Below are 17,841 nucleotides of genomic sequence, written 5' to 3'. Positions count from 1 at the left end.
GAGGAGAACCCAGTGCTCTTTGAAGAGCAAGAAGCAGAACAATATTTCCAGCACAAGAACTCCAAGAAGGCAGGAAAATCAAGAGCCTTTTTGGAATTTACTATGAAGCCAAAGCATTGCTGACATGAGAACCACAACAAAAGAAAATATTTACCTATTTACAGAGCTGTTTTGAGAAAGGTCTTTTTCAGTAGGTCTAAAAAATTCTGCCATATTGTCCAGCAGCCGACTGAATCCTCTATTTAAACATGTGCTCAAAACTGTACTGAAGTCTGGACTAAGAAGAAAGAATAATACAAAAGAAGATTTTATTCCTAGGTTTAATTTTTTTCAAACTAAAAAGCCCTACAAGTGTTCAGTGCTATAGGTGTACCTCCCCTCACAGGTGATGTGTGAGCCAGACAAATGCCACTAGCATTGCCACCTCATGAAACACCAGCTCCCTCAACAACCTGAACTCTGCCCTAAGATTACTAAAACCCAGATAAACCTGAAGCATTCCTCACTTCTATTCCTTACTAAGTAATAACATAGAAGGGATTTAACCTTGAAGTGCCCCACATCCCTAGCAGCCAAACTGTAAGAATAGTTTGACATTTGCCTCAATTCCCTCATATCCTATGTTTATCATAGGAGCCTCACTTTAACCAGCTCTCTGGTAAATGGGCACCTACAACCACCCTCAAAAGCATGCCTTAAAAATAAATTCCGATAAGCCAAAACTGGTGTTCACTTCATCAAAGCAAGTAAATCCAATACAATTACTCTCAATTTACCCTGCTTTAGCAGAAGAGAAGTACTTCTCTGTTCCTACATTACTACAGAGTGGGTAAGGAAGAGATAATAGATCTGATTGCCAAGGACATTCTGGGTATCTCATTAAGGCAGCATTATTTCTTTAAAAGTTTCAGAGCTCACAAATTTTAATAATCCCAGCCTACAACTGATAAATAGAAAAATTTAATGCAGAATGGTCACATTTCTCAAATGAAAAGTTGTCAGCTTTTCGTAAGGAAGTAATTTTCTTACATAAACAAAAGTTTTGAGGAGTTTAATGTGAATATAGCATATTTCTCTATACCTTTCTAGCATATCTCTAGTTTCATTCAATAATTTAATTGTAGCAATGTCTCTTTCTGTGAGTCCACAGGCCTAGAAAAACCAAAGACAGACACCATTAGCAAGTGCCATCAGCAACCAGAAGAGCAGAAATAGGAAAGTTGAGTACTGTGGTATTAAGTAGAATGTACAAGTCAAATATAAAAGAAATTATTGTTGTAAATGAGATTCTTTATAATTTGTGTTTTAAATGGTCACTGTAGGGTTTTAACTAAAAACAATACTAGCAGGAAATACCAGACTGTTTGAGGAAGTAATTTTTCCAATTCTGACCTTCAATACTGAAATCATCCCTGCGTATCAGATAAAGTTAAAGCAATAAGTGCATGTAGGCACATGCTGAAGCCCAGGTTTCCTCATTACACCACTGTAACACCAAGTGCAGAATGAGTTTTCTCCAGCCCGTGGTGTGGATGGAGACAAACACCTTCACAAAATTCAAGAAATTAGTGTTGCAACTGAGATTAGATACACCTTTCTCTTGACTCCTGTTCATTTTTCAGCCCAGAGGAGTCCAGCACACCATTCTCTTGAGCACCAGCCAAGATGCCCCAACACTCCATGAATATTGCCAGTACACAATTGTGGATGACACAATTTATCTCAGGGCTGAGTTACGCTGTGCTGTGTCACAGCTTCTTTCACAGCCTAAAGGCAGTAACTGGGCTGCATTTCTGAGCACAAAGCTGACATTCTGAGGGTGACACTTGTTTTCTATCAAATCTGAAGAAAATATAACTGTGCCTGGATTAAAGAGATAAGGACATTTGATTTATGACGGAAGAGGCTTCACCATTTATTAAAGACACAGATGCCATGGTGCACTAGAGGACTGTTATGCACCCTTCCTTCCCCAAAAAAAGCAGAACGAAAAAAGGTGAAAGGAACTGAATCAAGTACCTGGCTAGCCAAAGGGTTTTCTTCATCTGGCATCAGATAATGACATAAGGGAGAATAAGACGCAATCTGATCCGAATCTTTATGTTCCACTACTTCCCTGATATCTTTAAGTTTCTGTTCCAGTTCCAGAAGAGACAGGGTCTGCTTAAGGGAAATACTGGAAAGGAAAAAGACTACAGTTTTGATTGAAAAAATGAGTAATGCTGCTTCCTCTTTCTACCAATAACATGTTTACAAGTAACAATTTTCCAATCAGCTACGTGGGTTTGCACTGGCAGACACAGCCTGCTCTAATAAAAACATTGTTTTGAAAAAGTCAATATGCCTGCTTTTGTTTCCCCCTAATTCTTACAAAACTCTTTATTTTGGGAACAGTCATCACAATAAAACTTAAAAGCTAACCACAAAGTAATACAGGCTCTTACCTTCCAAAAACTTTATGCACAGCTTGTTTAACAATAGTTATTAACTCAGTCAGTCCTAGAAGTAAGAAAGTAAAAATTATTCTAATGATTTGTTCAAGTCCCAAAAAAAAGCAGAATTTTCTAAGTGTAGTTAGCTCTTAATAAGCAGCATACCATCTCCCAAAAGGTGCTGAATGCTTGATAAATATTGCTGCTGGACTTCAGGGGGTGCTAGTGGTGTCTGTGGGGGAAACAACCAACAGTTCTGTAACATGTCAACAGTAGAAAATGCAAAAATAATATCCTTAATCTTTGTAATACTCTTCAGCAAACAGATTGCCCCACTCTCTTCAACTTTGTACTGACTCTTCCTACCCAGCAACCCCTGTATGTGTCATAAGTCTTCTGGCATTCTTTTCTTCAAACCTAGACAGATTTCTCTTCCATCTTCAGTGGCACAGAAAAATCTTTCACTTTTCATTCACCTAAAGGAAACTCTCTTAAAAACCTGCATTGCAAGTGAAACTAGACTCTCCAGCACCCCAGAAATTAAATCTAGTGGAGTAAGTTATTTATGCTGAAATCTATTAAAAGCTTATCTGACAGAAAGAAGCTTTCAGAGACCAAGACAGGATTCCAGTCAGTCCAATGGAATGCCTCAGAGTTGGCCCTGTCAACCCACTTCTCTATGAGAAACTAACAGAGGGGAAATGTTTCTAGTTCAAACTCATTCTGCCCTTCTAAAACAGCTTTTTCAGGTTTTACAAAATGAAGCACTACCTCAGTCAACTCTGGCCTTCCTATTGAAAGCTCTTCTCCATCCTGCATTGACATGCTGTTCCTTGACTCTCAGCAGGAGCTATCACAGGGGGGCAGATGAGAACTAATCAGCTTGTATCCATTATTTTTAGATGAGCCACCCAGCAATTTGCAGGTCCCACTCTCTACAATGGGTACTTGCTTACTGTGGGAGTGATCTATTTTTACTGAGCAGTGATACACTATATCAACAAAAACCAGATCTTCTACCTTGCTTGACCCCACCAACAGACATTTATGTAGATGATCTTTCGGAGCAAAACCAAACAGTCAAAATTTCAAAGACAACATTTTTCTTCTTCAATCTCAGAAAAATTTAAGTGGAGAAATTAATGTATGTACTAGGAAGACCTAATATTATTATATACATTTGCTTACATATCTTGAATCATTCATATAGTATTACCATTTCACCAAAAAAAAGCAAAGATAATTGCATGTTGGCATTTAGATAGAGAGCAGCCCTCTTCAGGCAAGACAAATGCAGACAAAAGGCATTCTCCAATATTGCTGGTATTCAGGTAAGCAACAGTATCACCACATCATCCAAATTTAGATGCTATTAAGGACATCAATATATCGCACTGCCAGTAATGCTCCCACATACCCCCCCCTTGCAAGGAGCCTTGTTTTCATTGCAGTAGTCCTGAACTACACCCCACTCATCTCACCAAGCAATCCTTTCCCTTCCAAGGGAGCGCAAGGCCTCCCTGTGACCCCAAGCAAGACACTTACGGTGCCGTTCTTGCCGAGCGCGGCGTTATCCAGGTAGATGTAGCCGCCGATGATGTTCAGCTGCACCCGCAGGAGAACCACCAGCATGCAGGTGCTGTACACAGCCACGATGCTGCGGGTGAAACCTGGCAACACAGCACAGGGAAACAAGGGTGAGCCAAGGGCAGACAGTGCTCCCCAAGACTCAGAAGTGCTGATTGCTTTTAAATATGCAGTCACATTTCTCTCACTCGTTTTCACAACATGTTTTCACAACACAGACCCAAGATAATCACAAGTCTAACGTGCTGGATCTACAGCTGAAGTGTCCCATTTAAAGTCCTACGTTAATATCACTTTACGCATTACACAAAGTTACACAAAACATTAACAAAGCTATTTCTGAGAAAATAAAAATCACAAGTTGTTCAAGAAACAAAATGTTTAGTGTCAAAACATCTTTCTTCATTAGGCCAGGAAATACACAGTTTATATATTAGCCCTCATCATGCAATCTAGACACAACTTGCAGCTTGTCAGAGTTACCTAAGACAGGAGCAGCTAAGATCTGAAGAAGGAAAATTAAAATGAGCATCAGTTACCAGTGGCAATGAGGGTGTGTAGAAGAAGCAGGGAATAGCAGAAGGGAAGAAAGGAGTCAGAACAAAAGTAGGATCTGTAAAGGTGTTATGAAAAGGAGAAAAGACGAAAAGGAAGCAAAGAAGTAATGGTAGAATTTCACTGCATAATTATCTGAGTTTACTTTTTTTTCCCCTTCCACTGCTTCCATCAGCCAATAAATAAGATGATCCAAAGGCTTCATGACCACTGCTATAGTGGTTCTCTCTAAAAGGCTCAAAAAGAGGGAACTGCTGGCCATGTAAAGGCTAACCTACATTTTTGATTGAATTTCCACTACATTCAGCATAGAATTTCTGAAACTAGTTTTATTTTATTGTAATGACACAGAAAGGTCTCACAAAATTTTATTGAGTAGAGTAGCAGGAAGGCCAACAGAATTCTTCATCTTGGTCTCTGAACTTCTAACTTCCCATGGAGCTAGGAAAAGTTCCTTCATGAAAAGCCTTTGGGGGTGCAGGGACAGAGAGGAGGTTTGCTGTGTGTGTTACACTGTCTTCATATCTACTGAAACAACCCAGTGTAAAGTTTGTTTTAAATGGTGTGAAAGAGATTATAAACCTACACTAAATAATTATGCAGACATAATCTTTGATTTCCACTTACTTATTATCTTTAAATCCTCCCAGATTTCTAACTTGTTTGCTGGCCTATGGGAAAAATAAATGGAAATATTAAGAATTGTATTTACTTGGAAATTAACAAGTATGGAAAATGACATAGTAGTGCTTTAAGGCAAACTTATTTAGCTACCATAATTACTCAAATCATACCCAAGTCTATATCTCATTCAAGAAAGGCCTCGTTCAAGAAAGCAGTATATAAACAGCACACTATAAAGGCACAGAAAAGATATTCAAACATTAATGTATAAATGCAGCATTTAGTAATGTCAATTACACACTTACATGATCAGTTTTGAGTTACTACAGTATGCAGTCAGAAAAAGCCACTGATGGTACAAAGTGGTCTTTTCTGGGCCCTTGACTCTCTGTATTTAATGTTGACTCAGTTCAGCAGGACTTTCTGTGTGTAATAAATGCAGGATCAGAATTTCACTGTCCTACTCTCCTGCAAGATTTACCATTGCCTGATGTCTTTTAATTCATGTATGATCATCAAAACCAAAGAGATCACAATCATCTATGGAAAAGAAGTCTTGCACCATCCACACCAACACATGTTGATCTTTTTTCTTGCATTGAGGCGTGTTCATTCTTTTGACTGACCAGTTCCTAGAAGTTTATATTCTGCAGTCAACAAAGCAGGACTGTAGATTGCATGGATACACCTGAACTGCCTGAAGTACATTGCCTATTTACAACTACTATTCAGAGGTAATCTTAGCAATACAGCAGCAGTAGCAGCAATAAGAGCAAGCTAACCACCCAAAATTTTCACCAGCCATTCTCACCTGTTAAGCACTGTCAGTAAAGAATGGCTGCTGTATGTCTATTGTGGAGGACAGATATTGTAAAAGTCACTTAGGGAAACATTTGGTAATTTCTTAGGATCAGAATTAACACTAAAGTATTTAGAGCCAAGAGTTCAAATTAACCTATACTTTACAGTAACCCAGTTTATTAAAAAAACACCCAAACCTCAGCACTTCTCACCAGAAATCATTTCTCCTTACAGGCACAACATGTGCACTTTGGCATTAGTTTGAACATTCTATTACTTACATATATAATTTTTTTTTACTTTCACCACTAACAAATAATAGAAATAAACTGATACAATAAACTATTAAGTCTACAACTCTGAAAACTAAAGAGACAGATTAAATAAACAGTAGCTGAAAGAGATACATGGATCCATGGCAAACATAACCAATTCACATATTTGTTGCAAGCTACTTTGCAAAGCTTATCTCACAGAAAGAAGCTTTCAGAAACCAAACAGGATTCCAGTCAGTCCAATGGAATGCCTCAGAGCTGGCCCTGTCAACCCACTTCTCTATGAGAAACTAACAGAGAGGAAATGTTTCTAGTTCAAACTCATTCTGCCCTTCTAAAACAGCTTTTTCAGGTTTTACAAAATGAAGCTTTTTACAAAAAATTACAAAAATTTTTTTAAAAATTACAAAAAATTACAAAATTAACTGCAAGCTACTACAGCAAGTTCTTAAAGCTTTGCTGAAACAAAACAAAGGAAGAACTTTATAAAAAAAATACTGTAGTATTTCTATACATAAAACATATAATGGGACTCAAAGCTACTTATCAGGGCTAAGTTCTTCATGCAGAATGAAGAGATGTAGAGAAGCCAATACATCACCAGCCAACCACACTTGCACACACTATATCAAAACATTTTCTAGAGCTTACAGAGCTTCTCCTTACAGCACAAGGCAGCAACCAGATAACAGTTAAAGTCTGCAAGTATTAAGCCTAACAGTGGAAATTAATTTTTCATCTCCTGCAATTCATCTCCTGCAATTTACTAAGACTCAGCTGCTACGCAAAACTCAACTTTTACTTCATAATTATTTATTTGGAAGGCTGTTCTCACTATGGAAGGAAAGAGCAATGCAGACAGAAACCAGAGGTTTGGAATAAAGCTAAGTGCTGAAGATGTGCAACATCTGCAAGGCTGCAGAAGGAGGGACTTCACCTTATCTCATCCAATCACTGGGCTTTAAAAAGAGGAGGACAGATCAAGCAAGAACATCTGTGGTCTTGGGTGCTGATACCTCTTCAAAAATTTCTCTGAAGGTCTGAAAACTTCAGCTTCCTTACACCCCCAGTGTACCACTGGCCACCTCAAACTTAAGGAAATGAGTGGATTTTAAGTTAAAGGATATTACCTAAAGTATAATATGATGTGTAACATATGATAACACAGATCCATAACATGTTAAGCCACAACACAGATTATGTGAGAAAACTATACATTTTCAGGGACATGAAAGAAAGGTAAATCTCCGTGTCTGCTCTTTTGTATAGTCAACAGCAGCACTCAGGGATCTGGAGCTGTTTGGTTGATCTCAAATGGAAGTGGAAAGCAAAGAAATCGATATCTCCATGCATAGCAGAGCTTCTTCAAAGAATCACTTCAAAGTGGAGTGAGCTTTGATGACTGATTCCATGATTTGTGCCTTCACAACCCCTTCCCTACATTTTAGTTCAAAACTTTCAAGCATGCAGTTAAAACTTCCTCAGTGTTAGTAAAATAAGAAGCATTAAGACACAAATTCCACTCTAAATGGCCATCCATGCTTACAGAATGTTGCATGTAGCAAGCATTATTTTTTTTTTTTTTGTTTTTGTAAGTGCATATCACTAACAATGAAAAAGCCTATCTCTGTTTTCAGTAGGATTGTTGGAACTCAGAGGTGCAGCAATGTACCCCTATGCTGTTTCAACTGGTCAAATAATTTAGAGACAGGAGGTGTATCTTGATAAAAGGTTGCTTGTTACAGAGAACAAACTAAGGTACTATTTGTCTTCACCACTGAACAAAGGATTACAAAGTGTTGCAGACTATTTGCTGCACAGTTCAGATGACATATCTGGTGACCCACAAGCTCTTTTGTTCACTCAGTTTAATTTTTTCATCGAATAAGACTTTTGTTATGATAAATACATTTATTCCATTAAAATTAACTTTTCCCGATTTCTTGTTGTTTGGGGTAAATAATATTCAGTAACAGTTGCAAATACCCAGAGTTTATTATAAAAACATTCAGGCTGCAATTCCCCCTTTAAATCAGGCTGCTCTGTTGTGGAAGTTTTTGGACTGAAAAAAGCAGTGACTGAATAGGTAACCTGTTAAATGCTGGACAGCTGAAGTTATAGCTGTATAAATAAACTAGCTGGAGGTAAACTAGTAAGACAGTCTACAGTGGGTCAGAAATCCTGTGGTTAATTGCCTACATAACACTCTTACTCTGTGCCATATGCCAAGCAATTTAGGTTTAAGATATGCTGTTATGTACTTTATGTATTTAAAAACAGGCTATTTGTCCCTGCAGTTGCAAGGAATTCCAAGGTGTTTGTTGACAAAGAAGCATTTCTGTTAATGTATGACATGTCCCTATTTGTTCAACTTCAAAAATAAATTTTAAAAAAATTACTTTTCATCACTTACATGCATTTGCAATCTCATCTTGGATACTTTCCACTACTACTCATGTCTGAACTTGGTAAGATTACATAAACATTTTACAAACACAACATCAACAACTCAGTCATACTCTATCATAATATTCTGTTCTGTTTAAGAGAGAACTAGATCCTCCAAGTACTTTTATCTACCTATTTTATAACCATTTCAACAAAAAACATGGCTCTCACTGCAGCACATTAAAGAAAGTATTATTTCCTGTAATTTTTGGAAAATGCCATACTTATCAAAATACATGTAACATGACAAAATATTTACACAGTGATTTCAAAACACCTTTAGACTAATGATTCAATGGGACACTAAACCAAAATTCTGCATACTCTCTACATGATATAAATTGAAAAAAACTTGTCATCAAAACAAGTGGAGTTCAACTCACTTAAGACAGTCTTACCTATTTTTAAGAAGAGATGTGAGACTCTCAGAGTTTAACTGATGCATTAAGGCATCCCTCAGTGTTGGAAGCATTGACAGTACTGTTATTAAAAGGAAAAAAACCAAACAACAAATCCTGTTAACATCAACAACACAACAAAAAAACCCCACATTATAAACCCATCCTCAGCTCACACTCAATAGCTGCTATGGGATGCACATCCCAGGGCTCAACAGGCAAAGCTGGGAGGAGAAGCAAAACAGGAAGCCCAGGAAGTACTCAGAAGGGCAATAACCTGTGTGCCTCTCAGGAGCTGGGGCACAATGCTGCCCTTATGTGACCATGTGGTTTTACTGGCTCAGCTGCAGATGTGTATCCACATCCTGCACATACATGCCTCCAACGCCCCAGAAGAAAATATGGCAAAAACCTTCACTGCTGCATTTCTCCCAGTGAGAAGAAAAAGATCTGAGGTTTGTTTTTTCTAGCAAGAGAAGTGGAGAAAGGTATGTTATGAATGACAGAAAGCCAGTGGGAAAAAAATCTTTTCATTTCAGAATAATGTCTACTTGACAGGAACAGGAGATGGAAAACATGATAAATACTAAGAACAAAGTATGAAAAATCTTGTCAGGAATGCATGCTGCCAAACATAAGATTTTGCACAAAGAAGGGCAAAGAAAAACCTAATCCTTGCAGTAAGATCACTCTCAGCAGTACAAAATGGAAAAGATGAAAATAAAATACCAATTGGTCAGGGTAAACAGGTTGGACTTACAGCCACCCAAGAAGCCATTACAAATTTAGACAGAATAAGAAAATACTGCCTAGTTTGTTTAATAAAAATAGTTTTGAATGGCCTGTATTTACAGTGATGAGGAATTTGTTAAAATTCTTCTCTGTCATCACCTTTCCAAAAATCCTAAGACTGGTGCTGTAAGAAAAAGTACTTTTTCTTTTTGCACTCCAGCTAGACAGGAACCTTCACACTCTGATGGCTGATGTGCTTCTTATTAAAAATTGCCCACCATGCTCTCCATGCAGCTTACTAACAACGTGATATAATGAATAACAAAATCCTGTTGTAAAGTCAGTATTGTTTGAATCTAAATGCTGTTTCACACCTCAGTACCACATGCAGTTTAAGGCAAAAGGGTCCTGGTCCAAAAAATTGTAACCTGCATGTATACTTGTAGATTTATTGATGGTAAGGGTTCAGATGCCCCCTAAATTCCCTTTAGTCCTCTACTCTTCAGACTCTTTATCTGCAAAACAACTCTATTTTGTACCAGTATTTAATTAAGATTTTGAATTTACCTACATTTCTTATTCCTCTTCCATCCTGACAATATGTAGCATAAATCCCCAAACACCTCCCCCTTATCTAAACCAGTAGCTACTTCTTTTCCTTACCTGTCATATTGCAAGTCCTCTGATTACTCTCAAAATGGTACTGCCTTCGTGCCTGGGCAATGTACTCAGCTGCCTCTCGCTCCTGGATTTCTCTGATTTTCTTCTGCCCATATTTTCCCAGTAAATAGACTCCTACAGAGAAACAGTCATATTAGAAAAAGCTTTTAAAAAGTGAGAAAGGTCCTTTAACCCCTTTATTTGTTTTTAAAGCATAAGGGTGCATAGTGGTTTGGGGTTTTTTTTGATATGGGGGTCTTGAGTACTTTAATAATTATTGGCAAAGCAATACTCAGAAAGAATGTTTTCAAAATTAATTAAAATGTCATGGATTATGACTTGAATCAGGAGAAGAAACTTTCCTGAGAAGAGGTATCTTGCCATTCATAGAAGACATTTTTGGTACTACTGCAATGTGAACAACTAGTACTGAAGAGACTGAAACAAAATAGAGAAACAATGTAGGGTAAGGAAAAAAAAGAGATAAAGCAAACAGAAATGCACAGGTCTAGAGATGGATGAAAATGAAAATATTTAAAAATATATATTTCTAAAATTAGTAGAAGTTAGAAATAAAATTCAAGTACTAAAGATCACAAATGAGAAAAATGTTATAGGATCAACACTTCCTTCATTTGGTCCTGAAACTTCTGTAGGAAGAGCCTGATTTTCAATGGGGCTTGACTGTGCCTGTTCACACAGGCACAGACCATTCCTACTTTCCAGTCACACTCTTGAGAGTCTGACCATCCCTCACCACTCTCACTAGGAATCTTCATTTCCATTAAGACGCATCAAAAATCTTTGTTTTGCATTTTCATCTCTTCCAACATCCACCCCTGTGAAGATTCTCCCAACTGCTTGTCCCACACCACCAGGGCTTCAGATATCCATCCAGGCTGCCCACAGCCCTCTTCCCATCTTGCCTCATCTCTGCCCCCTTTCCTAAGCCATTTCTCAAGATGCCACTACACCTTCCAGGCTTATCCTCAGCACCTTGGCCCACTGTAAGCTGCTTTCCATTAACTGCTGCCCCTCCACCCAGGCCTTCTTACAGCACCTACCATGTGTCAGGCTCATCTGCTGCCTCCTGTATGCACTGGCAGCAGCAGGTTCCTACTTGGGTGTGTAACCAGGGTTCTCTCATGAAAGATTTGGAGGGGGCACAGAGACAAGGGAGGAACAAACCCATGCGAAAAAAGACAACAGTAGAAGTACAATAATCTGCTGTCTGTGTGGACTAATACTTAAATTACTGAAGCTCCTCTACAGACAGCCAGCTCCACATCTGCCAGGTCAGTAACAGCACACAGAAGAAATGCAAGTAACAAACCAAGTATTTTTAATTTTTTTTTCTCAAAGTACTTTCTAAAGTTGTAAACACAAAGTTGTCTTCAAAGTGCAATTGTGAAGCCAATATTGGAACAAACGAGGCATCTAACAGTTGCTGAAAGCTGAAAGTTTCAAAACTAATTTTATAAACCAAATCTACAAAAACTAAAAAAAACAAACAACCCTCCCCCCCCCCAAAAAAAAAACCCAACCAAAACCAAACACACAAGCACCATAAAAAACCCCAAACTTCCTAAGGTTTTGAATTCAGCTACATTTTTTAGGTAATTAAAACCTTCCAAAATACTCCCCAAAACTATTATCAGTGTTTGAAAAGCCTTGTCACTTTGTGCTCCATAGTTGTAAGAAAATCCAGCTATTTAATACTGGCATTATGTTTTCTCACAGGCAACAACAAGCCAGACCAGTCTGGAACAAGCACAGTCACTTCCATTTCCCAAAAGCCTCATAAAATAGAAATGGGTAAGTCTCTCCCTCACTTCAGCCTTTGGGCAGACTAGACTGCCCATCTGCCACATGAAATACTCACTTCATTAGATGCAAACTTTAATATTATGGGTCCATGTACAAAAAATGCAATTCCACCAATTAATTGTTAATCAAAAATGAGACTTCACAATCAAGATTATTTTAATCTAAAATGTTACCAATTCCTGCCAAAGATATCTATTTAGAATACAACTGTCAGGTTACTGACAGGTTTTTTTCAGCTAACATATTGAAATAGAAACAATTTTGTAGCATTACTGATCAATTCTTGAACACAAGATTTTCTCAATCATTTTACCCCACTACGTTTTTCACATTACATTAACATATAGTCATTTGTCCAAATTACTACTTTTGTTTACTTTCCCTACACCCCAAAATAAATCCTTTTAACTTCAGGTTTTGTAGCAGAAAAGTCATAAGTAGAGCCTATTTATCTCAAATCCAAGTGTTGCTTCCAGAGGATGTAGGTGCTATGGACCCCAGGGTGCTTCCCAGCTGGCAACTAAAGCACCACAGAGCCACTCACACACACAGAAACACAAGATTTCCTGAATGCAGACAGACATGAGTGTCATACAGTCATGCAATCAGTTCAAGAAGAATCATGTGTGTGCCTGGAGGGATGCACAGGAGCAGCAGCTCTGAGACTGAGACAGCAGGAATTGCCTAACACTGGATTGTCAGGGCTGTGTGCCCACTCCGTACTCAGAGCTGCTGCGGCCTGGGAGGGTACAAAGTCGCTCTCACTCAGGTTTAACAAGGAGTCTCCACATAAAAACACTTGTCCAGAACAACGCAACACATCGTTTACACAATACAACACAACAATACAATACAACATTGTTTCTCCCTCCCTTCCCTGTACTAAAGTATTAACTTTGACCACTGTTAACAGATGGTGCTTGATCCAGGATTATCCTCTTCTCTGGAGAGTGATGCATTACAAGTTAACCAAAGGAAAAGCTGCTGAGCACCACCCTCCCACTCACCCACCTGAAGCAAACCCAGCAAACAGCAGTAAGCTTGAGGTATGGCTGCCAGCAGCAGGCTCCCTCTGTCACCAGCTGCAGGGCTTGTAAGTGTAAGTAAGTACCTTACAAGTGGCCCGGAGGACACAGCAGTCACTTGTGAAACTCAAGTCTCAGCTGTGACAATGAACTTTTGCCCACTGCACTCACTCCTGAGAACAGCAGTGGAGCCTCTGCCAGTCTCTGGCTTACGAGACATTTCAAGGACGGCCATCTGGGGGCTTGGCTTGCATTTTTCTTCAGGACAGCCATGTGTATCTATATTAATTTGTTGCATTAATTCAGAGGACTTGACAATGATACAGACTCTAAGTCCAGAATGAATGCATCACATGAAATCATCATGTGGAGTTGGAAGCAGGACCAGAGAAAGCCACATCCTAAAACTGCCATGATGTCAAGTCAGCTAACAAACCTGTAAAAAAACTAAGCTGACATTTTGAAAGTCTCTTGCTATAAACATGCAAAGCCAATATAAGCTTTTTATAATAACTAATATAACTTAGTTTTGCTGCTCAGTATAGGATAGGAGGTCTGCAAAAAGTTACAGCAGCAAGATATATTCATGTCTAATGAGCTAAACTGTTGTACAGGTGAAGTTTCATGCTGAATCTTCCCATATGTTTCACACAAAACCAGGAATTAAGAAAATTCAGAAATAGTGAGGCTGTGCAGGAGATAATGCCTACAGAAACTTTTTTCTATCTTCATCAAAATATGAACTACAGAAAATACTATAGTCTCAACACATCTGATTTGGAGGGTTCAGAAACAGATGACTGATAAAAAAACCCCATCACCTGAAGTCAGATGCTTCAAGAACAGGAACCTCAGTAAGGATCTCAAACTACAACTGATCCTGTTTTACAACTGATCTAGAAGTGAAACATATTTACATGTGCACTGGCTGTCTGTGCTGGATTTGGCTGGGATAGAGTTAATCTTCGTCCAGAACACAAACAGCTCCATAAGTTGTGGTTTATCCTTATGTTCAAGCAAGCCATGCATCAAGGCACATAAAATTGTCCTGTTATGGAACCATCTTTTAAACATGCAGGTACTAAAGCCTCATTCTCTGGGTAACACTGAGTCTCACCAGAGCATACTTAATGCCCCTGTGCTTACTCACAAACCAAGCCAACTTTCTCTGCTAAGTAGAGAGATTTCTGAACTGAAATGCTTTTTCTGCAGGCCAAAGGTTGCAACAGATTAAATTCAGCAATAATTAATGAACCACTGAAATCAGGACCATACATTCCAGACACACCCTGAGCTTGTTCTTCCACTGTAGCAACAGAATTTCAATGGTGAATCATTTTGCAATACCTACTGAAATCTACCTTGAATGCTGAGAAATAAAAACTACTTTAATCAACTATCCAATAAAGACCTGAACCTAATGCGTCCTTGCAGCTCCATCATGCTCTGTATCTCTCCACTTTCCATATTTCTAGTGGGTTAGATCACAGACCACTAGATTTTGCTGGCAAGAAGAGATTTAAGTCTTTTCAGTATGCAATGTATTTTATATTGTCAAAGAAAAAAACTTCTGAAGAAATGGTTTGTACAGGGTCTTTGCTAAGGTGAGGCCCTCTCAACCACACTCTGTGGTTAAGGGGGAGTTACACATTTTTCAGTTGCTTTTTCCCTCAATTTGAGCTCTTATTTAATGAGATTTGTATCTTCATAAGTAGTAAAATCTGCTGTAGTGTTGAGATTGAAAGAAATTGTATGAAGAATGACAGCCACTGATAACACACATGGAATCCACTTCAGTAAAGAGAGAAAAAGCTAACAATCAACTCTGATTTTGGTGCAGTAATTCAGTAACACAACACTGATACAATACTGTATCAGTAATAATGTAGAAACTCTTCTGTATTGTCTAATGAATCATTAAATATTCACATTAATCTCTGACCATGTGCCAGTTAAGGACTCAAAATCACTAAATTTTGTAATGTCCCATTTTCCTTGCTACACCCTCCTTCCCAGAATATGCACCTGTAGCTCTCAAAAAAACACCAGAGAAATGTAGATTCCAGGCCCTGCTATTAAGGCAGCAGATTTGGATACTTCCCTTAAATCATTCAGCCACTTCCAAATATTCTTTGTTTAAAAGCAGTATGTGAGGCTGCATTCCATCCTTCAAGATTCAGCAGTACTTTTTGGAGAGTCCACCACAGATCTCAGAGTTCTGATTCACTGGTGGGGGCATTGCTGTAGCTTGTGGGGTTTTTTCAAGATCTGACCCATACCTATGGAGATGACCAAAGCACTCAAGGTTCAGCTGCTGAACAGCTGTAAAGCAGCACTCTGCAGTAATTCACTCCATCTCCCTGCCTCCCTTAAAACACATGGTGCAAAGCTGCTGCTGGTGGCAGCTAATGGTGCTCACCTGCTTGTGGAAACCCAGATTTACTTCAGTCTCAAATGCATAAAAAGCAATTCTCTACAGTCCTCAAATACTACATGGCCTGAAGAAACAGATAATTGATCCATGCTGCAGAAAATGATAGCATAGTTTACATTAATTTGGGCCATAATTATTAGTTTAAGCACATTTCAGTGAGTAGCATTTTAGTGAAAGGGACACTGAGCTGTATATAAACAACACCAATGATAAGGAAAAAAACTGCAAACTCAGTTATGCTAGCTTGGTTTGCAGGCTGGCAGAAGGCTGCTCATGCATGAGGAATTTAAGATTTCAGACTATGAGAGCCCCAAGTTCCCAGATACCTGCTTTCCCACTTGGGAACTGATCCATGTTTAGTTGTTGAAACTGGGAGAAGTGATTTTTTACTATTCCACCACTCTCACACAGACAGCTGAAGGAGAGAGAACATCTTCCAGGCGACAGCCTGGTGTGTGAAAGCAAATCTGTTTACTGAACACGGTGGGCTGCAAGTGTGGTGGTAAACATGACAGCTCTGCACTCACAGAGCCACCAAACTTGCAGGTGAGGGGGTGAGCTGGAGGAGCAGCCTGATCAGTACGGCAGTAACCATCACCCAGCCTGTTATCATGGATTAATTGGCACTCTTTGGAAAACCCCAGAAGGAATTAATGATGAAAGAACGCAGATGACACAAGAACCACGGCAAGCCAGAAGTAAATGCAATTCACCTTCACAGGGGACTTCACCTGAATATATGACAAAATGTACTATAAAAGCCCTGTAGCCCTCAGAACATTCACCTGTTCAGGCAAGTTCCAGTTCTGTGTCATTTACACTGGGTATAAGAACATCTGAACACTGAGTGCACAAAGACTTGGCTGTGCCTTTTGAGGAGCATCTAATCTCCAGCTGCACAGCTATGCACTTCATCATTAAACAGAGAGACAGACCCAATGTGCTCTTTTAAATCTACTTCCAGCTAAAAACAAACCAAAAATAACTTCAACAGAAGGTGGAGCTTACTAGACCATAACCACCCTACAGGTTCTACAAGAGCCTTAAGGGAGAAATTGCTTGAATAACTAATGCAAATCCTCTCTGTGAAAGTTTTGTGTCTGCAACTGATGTATATTTGTCCAGAGAAGGGCAACAAAGCTGGTGAAGAGTCTGCAGCACACGGTCCTGTAAAGAGTGGCTGGTTGGGGGTGTTTAGTCTGGAGAAAAGCAGGCTCAGGGGGAGCCTTATCACTCTCTACAAATACCTGAAAGGAAATTGTAGCCAGGTGGGGTCGGTCTTTTCTCCCAGGTAACAAGTGACAGAACAGGAGCACACAGTGTGCCAGGGGAGGTTCAGGTATGCCATTAGGGATAAGACATTGGAATGGGCTGCCCAGGGAGGTGGTGGAGTCGCCGTCCCTGGAGGTGTTTAAGGGAAGACTGGATGTGGCACTGAGTGCCATGGTCTAACTGCCAAGGTGGTGTTCAGTCAAAGGTTGGACTCCTTGACCTTCTTTCCAACCTAATTGAGTCTGTGATATTTCACAATTCACCTCAACACACAAATGACATATGAAAAGTGGAGGTTTTCAGCCTCCATCCCCAAAACAACACCAGTGTCACCCACGCTTTGCGCGCTTCAATATTGTTTCAAAGTAACGCCACCACCTGCGGTGCGAGCGCCTGGGCAACCCGAGCTCCTTCCCGTCCCGTAGGGCTTAAGGGACGGCGCGCAGGTTCCCTCCCAGCCTCGGGGGAAAGTCCTGCGGGCTCTCTGGGGGCGGACGGGAGCACTCCGGTGTCCCCAGAGCCCTCCAGCCGGCGCGGGGCCCAGCGCCAGCTCCGAGGGGCCGCTCCGGCGGGAGCCCCGCGGGGAGGCCCCAGGGCCGGCACCGCCTTTCCCCCGGATCACCGCGCCCGCCCCCCGACCGGGCACTCACCGCCAAGGAAGGTGCCAAGGACCAGGCATTTCTTCTTGTGCCGCTTAAGGAAACTCCAGAGCGACCGGAGCATCCTGCGAGCCTGGCCCGCCCCGGCGCGGCCGCCCCTCGGGTCCCCGCG

The 17,841-nt window shown here is 39.9% G+C and overlaps 1 protein-coding gene across 1 annotated transcript in view; it reads right to left on the bottom strand.

Annotated features, from left to right (window-relative positions):
- The window catches only part of PEX3 (peroxisomal biogenesis factor 3), a 20,082-nt gene extending 2,241 nt beyond the window's left edge, over window positions 1-17,841 (bottom strand). The window contains exons 1-10 of the mRNA XM_058021555.1: window positions 17,721-17,841; window positions 10,516-10,647; window positions 9,121-9,202; window positions 5,202-5,245; window positions 3,978-4,102; window positions 2,598-2,664; window positions 2,445-2,499; window positions 2,020-2,176; window positions 1,082-1,152; window positions 155-277 (exon numbers count right to left, since the gene is read on the bottom strand). Coding sequence (XP_057877538.1) covers window positions 155-277; window positions 1,082-1,152; window positions 2,020-2,176; window positions 2,445-2,499; window positions 2,598-2,664; window positions 3,978-4,102; window positions 5,202-5,245; window positions 9,121-9,202; window positions 10,516-10,647; window positions 17,721-17,793 — 929 coding nt within the window. The 5' untranslated portion in view covers window positions 17,794-17,841. The remainder of the gene's footprint in view (window positions 1-154; window positions 278-1,081; window positions 1,153-2,019; window positions 2,177-2,444; window positions 2,500-2,597; window positions 2,665-3,977; window positions 4,103-5,201; window positions 5,246-9,120; window positions 9,203-10,515; window positions 10,648-17,720) is intronic.

This window comes from Melospiza georgiana, chromosome 3 (genome assembly GCF_028018845.1).
Source record: "Melospiza georgiana isolate bMelGeo1 chromosome 3, bMelGeo1.pri, whole genome shotgun sequence".
Taxonomy (NCBI): Eukaryota; Metazoa; Chordata; class Aves; order Passeriformes; family Passerellidae; genus Melospiza; species Melospiza georgiana.
Note: the sequence above shows the minus strand (reverse complement) of the source record. Positions and strands in the feature narration are given on the sequence as shown.